The following is a 15,991-nucleotide window of genomic DNA, read 5'->3' on the forward strand; positions in this document are numbered from 1 at the left end:
TATACTGTCTATGGATAATTACCTCATACAACCCCACTTCAAAAAATCCAAGCGATCCCTTTAATGTGAACACACTTACATAATTTTTAGACATAGTCAGGCAGGTTTTTTTGTTCATTCTTTATATGAATGTATGGACAAAGTTGGGACAGTGAATGAATTTATATACAGCTGGTCATTCAGTGCATATTCCTCTGTGACATGATGATGAACCAAAACCTGTACAAGAAAGTACAAAAATATTTAGTCTTGTTCTCTGTTGGAAGCTTCAAGCACCTCATCTGAAGTTGTGGTTGTTATGGTTTCTCATTGTGTGTCACTGTCTTTCTGCAGAACAAGGGAGAGCCTAGCGTCAAACACTTCTTCCATAGTGGAGAGTAACCGTCGGCAGAACCTGGCACTGAGCCCCGGCCACCTCGGCATCACTACAGGCAACGGCCCCCCCTTCTCCTTCCGCGCCATCCCAGAACCTGCCGGCACCCAACCGGAGAAACTCCAGAAGCCCAGCGCTTGCCTTGCGTCAATCACCAGCGTTTAGGGGCAGAACTAAGGGCTGGGTGGAGCGCCGAGAGCCAATGGAGTGAGGCCAGAAAATAAAAGTCCCACCCCTAAGGACTGTTACATCTTTAGACTGACTGAATCAGTGGAGCTGCCACAGGCCCACTGTGGAACTATAGCTATTAAAACACACACACACACACACACACACACCCCTACACACACACTTGGACAGATACAAACAGCGAAATTTAGACTACCAGGAAACTGCTCTCTCTCACACATACACACACATATACACACCAGGCCACTGGGCAGACTCTGACCATGTCATTCTACAGCCTCTAGTTTACACACTGCTGTTGTGTTGTTTCACTTTCACGTGGGTTTTAGTGCGTGTGCAGTGTGTGTGTGTGTGTGTGTGTGTGTGTGTGTGTGTGTGTGTGGGTGGGTGTATGTTTGTATAATCTGTAATCTCAGGTCATGTTATTTCCACTCCCATTCCAGCTGCTCCAGATCAGCGCATCTCCCTCTGGTGGTGTCTCCTGGTATTACACACTGAAGAGATGCAGCTCTGCTGACTACTGTTACTGATGGTACACACACTCTCACTGATCCAGCTCCTACTCACTTTGTCTCTGTTAGTGTCTCTGTTCTAAATTCACCACAGGCAGACTAGTTGTAAGGTGCAGTGCCACAAGAAGTGACTATGATAATTAATACCCTTGACCATCACTCCAAAATGCATCAACAATGTGAGGGGGTCAGACAGTCGAATGAGTGACCTGTAAGCAGGACTGTTTCACTGTAACACTCTCTGTAGAATGAAGCTGAGCAGTTGTTGTATCTGTTGGATGCCATGATGCCCATTTAAAAATGCCTTAACACTTTAGCTCCAGGGATGATGACAGGGGTTTTTAATTACAGACTGTTCAGGCTGTCATGGTGACAGATCTTCTCCCACTTTTTCCTCTCTGTTTTTTGTTACCCCTCATGTCCACTGGATCTAACTGCGTCACGTTTCAGCGCTCTGGCATTCCAGCCAGTGCACCAGTGTCCACTGGAGACATGCTCTTTTCTCCGCTCCACTATCATAACAGACCGAAACAGTACACTGGCCCTGAGAGCTCAACACACTGCAAATAATGAAAACATGGGACAGTTCTTAGGGCCACCCTAGATAAGACTTTATTGATCCCTGAGGGGAAATTCTCATGGTACAGCAGTACAGAGACAGGCTGACAAGTTAACGCAGTGGTTCCCAACTGGTGGGTTGCGGGTTCATTTTGAATGGACCGCAAGTGACTCACGAATGTGTCAAGTTTGTAAAAAAAAAAAAAAAAAATCTTTATTTTGAAGTACAGTGAATTTGAAGTGAATGTTTCCTTCTGTAGAGTGAGTGAATGACAGCTACTTAACAAAGACAGCAAACTAGCTGGACAACATGGACAAACGCAAGTATGATGCTGAATATATCCATCTCTGTGGACCTTGACGTAATGACTAAGGAGAAATCTGGACCCCGCTGCTGGACCAGTCGGGAACCACTGGATTGGAGAACAGATAGAAAACTATTGAAAAAAATAAAACATAAGGTATTAAAAAAAATTAGAGAGGTGACTTTAAAAAGGAATATACAGTATATACATACCTTACACAATATAATTGAATTTATATATACAGTGTATAAACATCTATATTTATTAACAGTTGACATGAAATTACTTTACTTGCCTTCTTAGTGTTTCGGTACATATAGGTACATAACACTCACTCTCCAGGACCGCAAGTGTTACTTGAATAAGTAAACACGGACTAACAGGACCAGACTGGCTGACCCATATGCTCTCACTCAGTGGATGGATGACTTGACAGGATTGCCGAAAGTGGGATGGTCAGCTTTGTGGTTGATTACCGTGCCAATCTTACATAGGAGGATGACCCTTGAATGGTTTCATTTGATTTGTTTTGTTATTGAAGCTAATGTTAGCAAATGCGCAAAAAAGGTACCTTTACAGAGAAATCCAATATTACTCTTAATACCTACCCAATTTCTGATGAGGTGGACATGATAACCCCTAATGCACATAACATTACATTATTCGTACTTTTTCCCTAACCTGATATGAAGTGTGCGCTGCACATGTGAGCATTTTTAATGATGGCCTTTGTCCAGTTCTTTAGTCATATCACTTTTAACATAGTTGTCTTCATTTTTGTTGATGGGCAGTGGCAGCTGGTATGCGATGAAATTTAAGTTTCGAGCCATGACTCCTACTATTCTGGCTCCCAATAACACAACAAGACAACATTTTAAGACTCCTATGTAGCCTACAGCCCTGTGGTGGTGAATCGCGTTTTGCCTCCAGCTAACAAACTGACTTCATTGTGACGCTAGCCCTAAAAGGCTCTATAGCTAACCTGTTTGCTTATGGAGTCACTTCACAGTGGTGTTCAAATAGAAGCTGTTGAGATCCTGCATATGATGTCACAACCTGTAACATACCAGTAAGCAGAAACCGTTTTTTCTCTGTCCTGATAGCATGTAAATGTATTCATACTGACTGCTGGGGGAGCTAATCTCACATGACATAATATTTCCACTATGCCAGTCACAATACTAAACCCACAGTTCAATAAACATACGATTTATGGATATGAGTGATTAATAGCAGTGTGGTGGTGGAGATGCTGCATAGGAAGGGACTATTGTTGTGGTTACACTTTGCAGTGATTATGTTGATAATCACTGCAATGGCTTTCATTCTTCTAAAAGATAAGTGTAGACATGAAACAGATCATGTTTTTGGTTTAAAATGCTCAGTTTGGGGGACACAATCTCAGTAAAAAGCAACCGCTTTTTCATGGCACTATCCGCAGTGAAAGCATAGTAATGACTTGCTGAAATACAACCAGTTTGTTGATTGTTGGTCTCTAACAGTGGCCTGCAGCTTGGCAGGCATCTCGCCTAGATGACACACAATCCACCATCCCCTCCACCTCCTGATTACACGGTCAGATCATACACCACATCACATTAGAAACTTTAATATGATACATATGAAACGTGCAAATGTAATGTATTTGAGGTTTGCAGAAACATACAATGTCAACATTTTTTTCTGGTGACTGAACTGTCTGTTTTAAAGCCCATTTAACACTGCCTGTTTGAGGTGAGAATATTGCTCTGTTATGCTGCCTTGCCGTTCTGTATATAAGGTACAATCGGAGAATGGAGGAACAGAGTTGTCTCTCCTTTAAAGCCTAGTTCACATTACACGATTTTCACCGCGATGTTGACATCGCAGAGGATCTTGAGAGCCACCTTGGGTCGGAGGTGAGTCAGCAGATAGACTGCCCTCATGTGTGAACAAACCTCCGAGCCAGTTGCTCCCTCGTCTGAGACTGGGACTGGATATCTGGCATGCTAGAAAACTGGAGAGGTGTGACACGACTGACAAAGAGCATCTGCCAATGAGAGGCGGGATACGTCCCATGTCAGCACGCAGGAGGACGGAATAAACGTGAGGAGAACAAGCTGGCAAGCAACAGCAACAATAGCGGCATACAGAGGATCACATAGTGCCCGTTGTGTTTGGACCCAGGCTCTGGCGGCACATCTGATTCATTTATTTTTACTTCCACGCAATGTAAATAACCCACCTGTAGCCAGATAGCGCAGGGTCAAGGACAGACGTTCTCTAGGGGATATGGCAAGCCTAAATCTGGTGTCTTTCCTTGCGATGTACGGCTCTACCAGCCCCAGCAAGAAATCAGAGTCCTCCGCTGTCATCCGTAGCATTTCCCGAAAACCCGTTCGATCATTCAGCTATGAAAGGTACAATAATCTGGGTCAGAATACATGCATAGACCATATAGACAGTACAATGAAAGCTGTTAGGCTAGCAGCACAGTGGCAACCGAGTTTCATTCACAGAACTCACCTCCAACTCTCTCTGCAGAGTTGACAACCCGCGCGCTGCGTGCAGTGACCCATTCCTTTACCCAAATCCCTTTCTTCTTATCCTGTTTCTTCTCAGCGCAGAGCAGGGCACAAACGACCTGCAGAGCTCCAAGCTGTCGGACATCCATGTTGACAAATAGCGCTGGGGAACTATCCTGTTTTGGTCACGTGTGACAAAACGTAGTTTGGTGATGTCACCGCGTTATCTGGGGCTCTGTTGGCAAGGGCTTGGTAGTGAAATCTTGTGGTGTGCACACACAGGCTGTAACGCAGTTGGCGAGACTCCCGATGACAGAAACACACGTCGCCAGAGATGAACACTGAAAAGATCTCCGCAACTCAAGATTGGTCGGCCAGTCGTGTAATGTGAACAAGGCTTAAGTCACCATGGGAGGTAGTGACAGTGCCGAAACAGTGTCGGTATAAACAGGACAGCCAGCAGAACGGGATCATGGGTAGGACTGGTATGACATTTTGACGACATGTTACACGTGCAACCCGACGCAGAAGACTTAAAAAGCAGCTAATACCAGTTAGTGGGTAACTTAAAGAAGGAGAACAGCGACTGTAAGTTGGGGAAGCAATAAGATTCAGGAGCTCCTTACCCTCTGAGCAGAGGACGCGATCAGCCACTATACAACAGGGACGGTAAATTATTGTTATTGACATGTTAATGCCATTGTAATTGTTTAGAAAGTGCTGACGATGTGTATGTTATATGTCACATTAGAGGCTGACGTGTTAAATGTCACGCCTGTTGCGCCTCTTGATTCCCGCGATGTGGGATGCTGTCTATAATCACACACTGGAGAGGAATGATGCTGCAGTTGTTCTGTGTAAGAGTGCAAAAGCGGTACAAAGAAGGGACTCACAGAGGCTCCATAGCGCCATCTCTGTGTAAAAGGGCTTAAGCCATGCTCTGATCATATAAAGCCAGTAGCCTGTTGTAATGTTAGCCACTAAAGCTCACTAAGAGAGCTTGTTGTGTGATGGACCCATAGTGATATATACGAAAGGTGGAGACGTCAGCAGGCTCTAGTGATATTCATGATTTATTTATTTTTACTACCTTAGCAAACTGTGGTCAATGATGAGCTAAGGTTACATGTAGATACACACACAATCGAGCACCCTAACCCTAACCCTTAATGACTAATTCATGGAAAAATTGTGGATTAGCCATGGCTGCTTATGGATCTGCTGCTTTGCTTCTGCCCCTCAGTATGGCACTCAGCACTATGTTGCAATGTGACAGCATGACTTCAGTAAAACTTACTGACACAGAGAGCACACAGAAATTGAGAAACTCATTGGTTTTGTTTTTAGATGAACAGTTTTTTCTATTTAATTCTCATCCTCTGCATGTGATACTGAAGCCAAATGCAACATTAAGCATCTTTATGCAAAGCACCAGGCTTTCGAGTAACTCTTATGTAAACCTACCCGTGGCAATAGAGAATAGGATTGTGACATGAGCAGTAATGAGCAGCGCAAAGCATTGTGGGATTTTAGGACATGGAACCAACAGTAGAGACCGAGGACTAGTAGGCGATGCGGTTGAGTTTATATCTTATCCTGCTTGAAAATATGGTGGAATGGTGAACATTTGCTGCATTATCAATCAATCAATCAATCAACTTTATTTATAAAGCCCAATATCACAAATCACAATTTGCCTCACAGGGCTTTACAGCATACAACATCCCTCTGTCCTTTGGACCCTCACAGCGGATAAGGAAAAACTCCCCCCAAAAAAACCTTTAACGGGGAAAAAAAACGGTAGAAACCTCAGGAAGAGCAATGGTAGTCATGTTATCAACTACCATAACCGTTCTCACGACTAGAGTGGGAAACAGATCGCTAATGGAGTGCAATATTTCAGCTTTCTAGCTAGCACTGGACATTGTGCGCACTCCACTTGACCGCTGGAGCTGAGGATCACATGTGGCTTGAGCAGAAGTTCATTAAGGAGTTCAAGCCTAAGACATGAATATCATTTGCATGAATGTAAAATTAATGACAAAAAATACAATCACAGTAGCCTCCACATTTACACCTAACATTAATCACCACAATGGAAGTAAGTCTGAAACAGTGCAGAAAGAACAGCAGCAACAACAGCAGTGACAACATCAGAGCCACTGCCATCTTGGCTGGAAATCGCACATAGTAACAAACTTAGTGTTAACCAAAATATAGCCTAAGTGAAAGAAAAGCTGTAATGACAACAAGTGATGCAGTGCTGGCCTTGGCCTTGGCCTTGGCCTTGTGTGTGGAGAGTAGCAATTTGGTTACCTACCTTTGTGCAAATGACGATTTTCTGGTCGTTGACTCTTAAAACCTGCAGGTCCTGCACCCATGTATTTTTCAGCTGAAGGTTGGCCTGAAAATATTTATAATGTCGGAGCTGCTCAAATGTGTAATAGCTTACACCACAACTGAGGTAGGAAAACCTGTACAGAAATGTTACATTCAGTAGCTTGTTGAGATCACCGGATTGCTCCTTGGGTTCGTACGGATCGAGGTTGTTTGTTTCCTTTCATTTTTCGGAGTAGTACTCCTTGGCTTCCTTGTTCAGCTTCTCTTGGAAGGGAATGATGCCCTTGGTCTTTGATAGGTCTATCCTTGTTTTTGGTCTCCGATAAAGAAGCATGTCCTAAAATAGGGCTGCTCCTACCCAAAATGCAATGCCCTATGACGTCGTTGCCTGTTCTCTGTACTTGACACTGAGAGCAGCTGACGTAGTGTAACAAGCGACAGAGATCACGTAGGGTGGGAGGGAGGGTAGATAGATGGGTCAAACAAAACAAAACCTTCACCCAGGAAGAGTTTTGTCCTGTGTGAAACCAAAAGTCAACATTGTTTTCATGCAACAATAAATGTCATCCACTGACAATACTCATGAGATGAATTAACATGACATCAGAGTATGTTACGTAACAAACGTACTTATTTTTACCCAAAACATCATCTTTTTTTAAACCTAACCAAGAAGTTTTTTTGCCTAAACCCAACTACGACCATTTCACGTTACAATGATTCAGCTTTGTGTCGCATAGAAACCCTATAAGGTGCCCTGTGCATTGCTATGAGACGCCAAGGCGCGTTACAAAGCTTCAGTATTTGGTGACCTTGGAATGGGAACGGGTTGGAATAAAGATAAATACGCAGAAAATGTAAACGAAATAAACAACATTAGACACAAAGCACCTTCATTTCAGTACACACTTGAAGCCAAATCAAACAGTAAATGTGTGATTGTCAGACTGCTTGAAGGCGTGATGCAGCTGTATCCAGCGGACATGAGAGGTTACAGTCATAACCCTGTTGAGTTTCACATCTAGGCTGTGAAAAGTGAGTAGCTGACTTCCTCAAAGAGTTGGGAATTTTTTTACCAGCAAATATCACTGACCGTTTTCAGTGGATGGGAAGTGAATTTGAAATGAATTGTCTAAATCCTGGCATCAGAGAAAGTAGATGCTGCCGCATGTTAAAGGCCAGCACAGGGTGTACAGGTGTATGTTTATCAAAAGCAGCTGTACTGGCACCTAAGGTGGCTGAGCGTCCAACAGAGACTATGAGATACGAGGTGATTCAGAAAACTCAACCAGGCCAGTGTTATACACAACAAGCAGGGATGTGACTTTTTTTTATTTCAGTATTGTTTTTATTTATACACAGCTAAACCATTCATTAACATTTCTATCAAGTTCATGACTACTTTTTTTCCAACCAGTCTGAATCAAATCCCTGAGCCACTCTCACTCCTGGTGCTAAGATGTATTATGGTCAGTGACGGTCATGATAATTGTCATAATAAAAAGGGTGATGAGAGAGCTGAAGTATAATAAATGATTGCTTAAACTTGTATAATAGGTTTCACCTGCATACATTTGACAACGGCCATTTAGTCCCTTCTATGAAGCATATGGGGAAACACGACTGGGATTTCACAGTGATAGGACAGACTGACAGGGCGACCACTGACTATGGCACAGGGAGATTCCACGTGTTGGTCTCATTGTAACCAGACCTGAGCTGAGTTGGATTTACCTTTCTCGAAAAAAATCCTGCAGTCCTATAGGTCAATCATTTCCCATCCTCCTATAGGCTCAGGGAGCTGTCAGTCAACCCAGTGTTGTCGTCCTATAGGCTCCTCCACAACTACCTCCACAGCAGCAAAAACACAGCCCGTCCTTTCTACTATCACACTGTCATCAGCCTCTAGCCTGTGAATGTCTGCACACTTACACACACACACACACACACACACACACATACACATACATATATACTCTAACACACTACACATCAAAGTGCTGGACTCCTTATTGTATCCCTTTCTTCACTAACAAGGTTTTTTCTAATGGTACATGATAGCATTGTCGGTCATCTGCCAACCCACCACACAAACACACACACAGTGTCCTTCTACTACTACTCCTCCTCCTTAATACAGCCTCTAGTGGTACATGACTTCCTCTGCAGAATGAACCTCTGTCCTGATCCAGGAAGGGACTTCAGATAATGTTGGCCTTTTCACCAATAAGACATGTAACACAATACCCTGACATACAGCAATGCAAGCAAACCCACTGTGATGATCAGATTCAGTAAGGATATGCACAATGTAAGACTCCAGATATACTCCAAAGCCAGTTCCTCATGACCATACATTTTGGTCAGTGTGCTGTCGCCCACACAAATGTCTGCATGGATGCCAGCAGACATGAGCTGCAGATGGATTCTCATAGCTATGTGTAAAGTGCAAATTAGCCTTAAGGGGTTCAGTATGCTTAAAATAAACTAGTTCATAGAGTATAACATGTCACCTGACTTTGGCGTCCAACTGAACAGACATTTTTTCGATTTGTTTTGAGTATACTGACCCTTTAAGTGTGCCTCAGCAAAAGATACAAGTGTCCCTGCTTTTAGTTAGAGTGATGACAAATCAGAATACTTGTCACTCTCACTTAGTTAACTTAACTTGCCCGCTTTATGGTAGGACCTGGTGTTTTGTTTTGTTTTTATTCTATTTATTTTCATAGATTTCCTCATGTTTGCTCAATGTGAAGTGCTCAGTTCCTTATGCCCTGCAGTCCTTGTCGCAGCTAACTATACTGGATGTCTGGGCAACTATGTCATTAGTGTAGCGACAAGGACAAGAACCCTCACTGGCTTCCCAGCTTCAAACACATTGTGTTTGTAGGATCAAACTCCTGAATGGTAGACTGGATCTCTAAGGGCCTTTTCACACCTGAAAGTCTGAACTACGGTTTGCATTGAGTTTTGGTTTAAGATTGCCGTTATACAAACACACTAAAGAACTATACGTACCATAGCAATGTCACGTCTCCCTATACTTGACACTGATTGATTAATAGACAAGCTCTCCCATCCTCTCATATCCCCTCTCTGTCATCCTCTCAGAAAATAATGGAAAAGTATCAGAGTTTTTGTGACTTTTTCCAACTGACTCTTTATAAAGTCATCTCATTCTCTGCCCATGTTCTGCCGCAGCTCATTTTGTTATGTTGCATGGTTCATGGACAAACTAAAACCTACACTGTACATCTATGACCACTTGACAACTTAACTGCTAATTTCTCCTCTGCTTCAATCCCCAACACCTCTCTGCTCTGAGTGCAGCCACCGTCACTCTGTCATTCAACCACACACACACTCACACAAACTACAAACAAACACTACGCTATACTTATCACTTGACGATAGGTGAACCATGGTTCAGTCTGATCTGGATTGAGACCACCTCTTTCTGTTGGACCAAGGTTTGACTGTGTGGTCCGTTCTGTGATCGGGAAAGTTTTACACCTATTATTTCAGTTCAGATCAAACTGAAAAGTCCAGACCAAACAAGATAGGTGTGACAGGGCCCTAACTCATCACCAGCGTGTGCTCAGAACAAATGTAACAAACACTTCTCATATGAAAATTCCCTTGATCCCATTAAAGAACAAGTCAGATGTCTCTGTGTATGATGTAAGAAGTATTATCCATACCACTGGAGTAGGATTCTACTCCCTTATAGACTGTTGGGTCTTAGTTCTCATTTGACCACTACATTCAGTCCTACTCTGCATCTTGCCACTACTCAAGGGTACAACCTAATGTCTTACCATTGCAGTAAAAGGTTGAGTATGCTTTGCATCAAACTACTTACACTAGAGTTTCACCTTCTTTTCCCTTTGTACCCGGATACTGGTTTATATTCTTTCCCCAGTGGACTGATATTTCTGTTCTACAAATATGGCCACTATTCTATCAATACTTAACAATTCTAATCTCTGTGTTACAATTTAAAGAGATCTACAGTTTGTTTCATTGCTGTTCTTGGGTCTTAGTCCCTGGGGCGCTAGAGAAAAAGGTCCAAGGGGGACTGAAACCCTTGGGGGTGCTACCAATAATTCAGATTCTAACCTCTGTTCTCCAAGCATCTAGGATTGTAGCCCATAGCCTACAATGTCAGCAGGGTTCTAGGGCAATATTCAAGGAGTATTATGTATTTGTCATAGGGTTCTTGTCTCTGCTCTATCCCAACAGAAGGGTTCCAGTCCATTACAGAGCACACAGTAGGCTTTGGTCTTTACTATATAATTGCTCTAGGTTTCTAGTCAAAGTTAAACCTCTACAGAAGGGTCTGTAGTACCGGTTGTACCCACATAATTGGGCTTTATCTCCTATGACTACAGAAAGACACTCAGAGGGGGAGGGATAAGTCCAGATTCTGTTAGTCAAGATCTAGTCTCTGTTCCACCATTACCATTTAGAGAGGTGTCCTGTTCCTACAAATACAGTAGTTTCAGACCCTGTTGTACCACTAATTTTGGGTTTACCACTATAGGTTGACTTCCTGTCCCTACAGTGAAGTTTAATCTCTAATGTACTACAGTTTTGGGGTTTTAGCTCCTGTTCCACAGCCACAGTGGGGTTCTTGTCCCTGTTCGACCAGTAACAGAGGGCTGTTGTCCCCTGCATGGTGGAGGTCATGGGTTCCATCTTTCATGTCTTATGATTGCACTTCCCCCTACCTGATTCCTCCCTGCTACTGTCTGGCCCAGTGGCCCACCATCAACCCCTAGCCCCCTCCAGCCACAGTCCTGTAACCTTCCATCCCTTTTCTACACTGACAGTCCATGAAATGTCTTCCCTTAACATCGGCGGTGGTTTATAAAAATGGAGGTTCAACAATAACATTGTTTCTAATGGTGACGGTATGTCATACCTGTAAATGATGTTTATCTGTCATGCCTAGTCAAATAATTTAAACAATAAAAAGAGGGATTTTTTAAATGTCTATAATATCTGAAAGTCCCTTTGATGTGTAGTAATGGTGTTACCGTTGTTGTAGTGTATGTGATACCCTACTGGGATTGTGTTACTTTTTAAGATAATAAAATAACAATGTTTGGTTATACCACTGTTGTGTGTTTTAATGTGGTCAACATTACTGCCTTATGAGAACACAATACAGCAGGAATTGGAGCCCAGTTTGAAAAAGGAGTCTAAAGATGGACAGCAGAACAGGGCTATGGGGGGAGAGAACTTAGGACCCTGTGTGTTTGCTCAATGTGCAGCTGGTCTTGTGAGCGCAGTATTCCAAGAACACCTTGAAGGAACTTCTTTGTATTCTGCACAAACGTAGACTCAACAATGACCTGATTAGATATTTGGTGGTTGAAGGTCAAATTCACTGTCACCTCACAAAACATGTTTTTGGGTTAGGATTAGGGTTAGTAAGTAAGTAATAGTAAGTAAACTGAAACTACAGCTTGACTGGTTTGCAGAGGCACACACCCATGAGGCAGTAATTCTAGTCATTACATACATTTATCTAATATCCAGTAGGTGGGATACATGTTCAATATGATGTTTGTGGTGCTAATGGTGTCAACATTTCTTCTCCAGCAGGCATCAAACTGAGGTCTGAGAGGTGTGTTACATATTATCAAATGAGTTGCCATTTAAAGATGTGTGTTGAATGATAGAGTGAGCCGAAAGTCCTCAAAGTGATGAAGGTAAAAAGAAAATGTTATGTGCCAGACTGTTCACCTCGTAGAGATGTGGCTTAAAGTGTGAATAGAATGACTTTCAATATAGTTCATTTGGTAAAGAGGAATTAAAATGATCAACAGTTCAAACTGTGTTATGCATCCTCTAGGTGCTATAGCCAAATCCATAAAAGAGTGCTTGTTGTTTTGTAAAAGTAGGGTAGGAAAGATGACATTTTATTTCCACTTGCACCACTATACATTGTTTCAGCTGTGGTGTTTTTAGTCCTGTATAATGGGATTTCAAACACCAACTGTGTGTGATCGACACAGGTGATTAACATATATCATCTAAAACTATGATAATTAGTATGTATTACACAGTGATAGAAGAAGTATCCAGTATCCTTCACTTCAGTAAAAGTAGAGGTATTACTATGTTAAAAGTACTCCATCACAAGTAAAAGTCCTGCATTCAAAGTTTTACTGAAGAAAAATTCACTACAAAATCCTTAGCAACACATACTTACCGTATTAAAAATCAAAGCAGTCACTAATGGACACTTTGAGAATGTGATATTATTAAATTTGTATCTAGTACCCACTGTTTATACAATTGGTTTAGAAGGACACATACTATCTTGGGAATTCCTCAATAAAAGATTAGCCAGACACTTAACTCAGAGTCTGACTGATTCATTTTGGCCAACAATCACACAAACCAGCTGCTGCAAGAGCTACTACCATCATCATTACTGAAATAACCCAGTAGCTGGTGCTGTTGTACTACAATCAATCACAGTACATTACAGGACGCAACACGTGGTGCAAGCAGGCAACAGGCTGCTGGAGCTGCATGTTTGTCAGCCCACAGAACAGCTGCAGGCTGCTACAGGACCATGGTGCCAAAACAAAGCAAACTGCTGAAATGAATGCTGGGTGAATATGTCAAAAATATATAATGCAAACACCCAAGCAGCTCCATGAACCTTCACTGGTGAGTTTCTACATGTGTAGGCAATTTCAGAAGCATTAACATGAGCCAGGACGAATTTCACTGATTTTTTTAATGAACTCTTTTTTTTTTTCCTTTCTAAAATGCTGTTGTGTCTGGGGTGGAATTCATATGTACATAGTTTAAGAAAAATTACACTACACTGAAAAAACAATATCTGCTCTATTTTTCTGCATTACTGAGATTATTATCTCAGAATTACGAGAAATGTTTTCATGGGTAAAATTCTGCCCTTATTTTCTTGAATTAAAATAATCTTGTAAATCCTTGTTTTTCTGAAATAAAGAGATTATAGTCTCTTCATAATCTGGTTGCTGGAGGAGCCAAATGCCTTTAAACAGATGAAGTGGATGCTGGCTTTGGTCTGACTCTGAGGAGCAATAACCTCATGCTAAAGATGAAATGATACAGACTGTTTATTCGATCACTCCAGTTACACACTGCTGCACAACTGTTGATTGTCAGAGCTGCACATAAATGCTTTGATGCATGCGCTGAATGATCCCTTTGTCAAGTGTAATGTTGATGGACCATCTCCACTGCATGTCTCACCTCAACCCCTAACCTACACTAAACATGAAATTATCACATGCAAATGATTTCATCCAAATCTTATCCAGCTATATTCAACTCTCAACACCAACAGCTCACCCATAAATGAAGACAGACAAAATGAATTCTTTAGAGGTTTTCTCGTTTCTTCCTTTCTGCTTTGATAAAACGATGCAACCTCAAAATATAAAGCCTCCTTCCTCTTTCTGCTGTGGTTATACTGTAAACTGCAAGGTTATTCTAGCTGACTAAAATTAAACTGAAAGCTGAATTTAAGTGTTAAAATTTTTTTTAGTTAACCAAAAAAAAAAAAAGAAAACTAGACTTAAGAAAAAAAAATTAAACTATACGATAAACTACAATATTGCATATTAGCAAAACTAACTAAAATAAAACAAAAAATCTAAAGGAAATATCTTTAGCTTTAGTCTTTGTCAGTTTGGTCAAATTTGTCAAAACAACAAGCATGAGGGGGCATCTGTGCATGTGTCTATTGAGACTGGCACTATGAGTCAACTGCCTTCACAAACTGTTGTATTGTACAGTGTTGGGCAAGTTACTCAAAATGTAATTCATTACATATTACTCATTACCTTCATTTTAAAAGTAATGTTACTTTACAATATTACTGTCTGTGTGGAGTAATAAGTTACTTCTTACACTACTTCTGTGTTCTGTGCAACAAGTTGGGAATATATAGTCTGCGCAAGCACTGGCTCATCTGATTACAGTCATTCAAATGAGGCTTTCAAATACTATCAAAACCAGTTAGGCTATTGATGGAGTTTATTTCTTTAGTTGGGAGTGATTTCATGCAGGAAGTATGAAGAGAAAGGAGTCCTGATTGCAGGATAAGGTTAGGACGGACGGGGGTCAGGTTTAAAGAGGTGTTTGAGTGTGGGGACCATAGAGGTGGGGACACGACGGAGGGGTGAAGACGGATATTGGGTTTTTGAAAGCAATGAGACTGATCAGAAGACTGTAACAGGATGGGAAGATGATAATGGATGAGGAAAACCAGAGGGAGGCAGTATTGCAACGTAAAGGCTCATAGCTGCCGTAAAAGCCCGAAGAAGAGGGAGAAGAAGAAGAAGAAGCACGCGACGCCATTTCCCCTGTTTTCCATAACAACGGTGGACGCTTTCTCCTGATTGGCTGATGAACATCCTGTGTTTTCAGGCCTCGCTAACAGATGCTATTTTAAACCATACTTCCTCCGTGAGCAGTGGATTAACAGGTAGACGTACATCTTAGAAAAGGAGTAAGTCTGTAATAAGACACTTGGCTTTTGGCGGTCGTTTCACTGAAGGAATCTGATAAATATTAACAGTAGATACGGATTAAAAAAGCCGTTAGCTGCTAAAAGTTTGTAGCTGCTGTTGAACATAGCTCTGTTATCATCATTAACAACAATAAGGCTAACTGACTGTGAAGCTACCAGCTTCTCATTCAGTGATAAAGACAGGTTAATGGTCACACAGGTGTTTCTGTCCAGTCGTCAGGATGCAGCGGGGATGGACATTTGGACGCCATTTCTCATGCTGAGTAAGTTAGAAAGACCCGATGATGCTTTGAGATTGTAAAGAATCACGTCTCTTCCTCTCACCTGTTTTATTTGAGTCAAACATAAAAACTGTTTTGTCGCTCCTTATAGAGAAGGGGACCTTAGGTCTTACTGATATGAATGTTATTGTTCTTTGACACATCATAGTTACACATGAAATCAGTGCCACTGGTTAAAGAGAATTCACTATAATAGCCTATGTACGACTCCTGGAAGATTTAGTAATGGAGGAACTGTTAAAACCCTTTACTGTAGTAAACGTAGCAACAATGTAAAGATACACCATAACAAATAAGTAAGGTTGCAACATACGAGATTTTTACAATACGATAACTGTCTTATAAAATATCGCCATTTCACAGTATTAAAGAATTTATATTAATATCAGT

General features: G+C 41.6%; 2 protein-coding genes across 6 annotated transcripts in view; both read left to right on the forward strand.

The window, feature by feature from the left end:
• Positions 1 to 11,897, forward strand: part of LOC117260670 (storkhead-box protein 2-like) — a 128,149-nt gene extending 116,252 nt beyond the window's left edge. For all 3 annotated transcript variants that reach the window (XM_033632695.2, XM_033632696.2, XM_033632697.2), the window contains exon 4: positions 334 to 11,897. In XM_033632695.2, the coding sequence (XP_033488586.2) occupies positions 334 to 538 (205 nt within the window). In that variant the 3' untranslated portion in view covers positions 539 to 11,897. The remainder of the gene's footprint in view (positions 1 to 333) is intronic.
• A 3,238-nt stretch (positions 11,898 to 15,135) lies between these two features.
• ccdc142 (coiled-coil domain containing 142) overlaps positions 15,136 to 15,991 on the forward strand; it is a 54,470-nt gene continuing 53,614 nt past the window's right edge. The window contains exons 1-2 of one of the 3 annotated variants that reach the window (XM_033633919.2): positions 15,137 to 15,299; positions 15,520 to 15,583. Coding sequence is in view for 2 of the 3 variants with exons in the window: in XM_033633918.2 (XP_033489809.2) it covers positions 15,197 to 15,275; positions 15,520 to 15,583 (143 nt within the window). In the remaining variant the exon portion in view is untranslated. Of the gene's footprint in view, positions 15,584 to 15,991 lie in introns of all 3 variants that reach the window. The other 2 variants (XM_033633918.2, XM_078169173.1) reach the window with 2 other exon arrangements.

Source organism: Epinephelus lanceolatus, chromosome 7 (genome assembly GCF_041903045.1).
Source record: "Epinephelus lanceolatus isolate andai-2023 chromosome 7, ASM4190304v1, whole genome shotgun sequence".
Taxonomy (NCBI): domain Eukaryota; kingdom Metazoa; phylum Chordata; class Actinopteri; order Perciformes; family Serranidae; genus Epinephelus; species Epinephelus lanceolatus.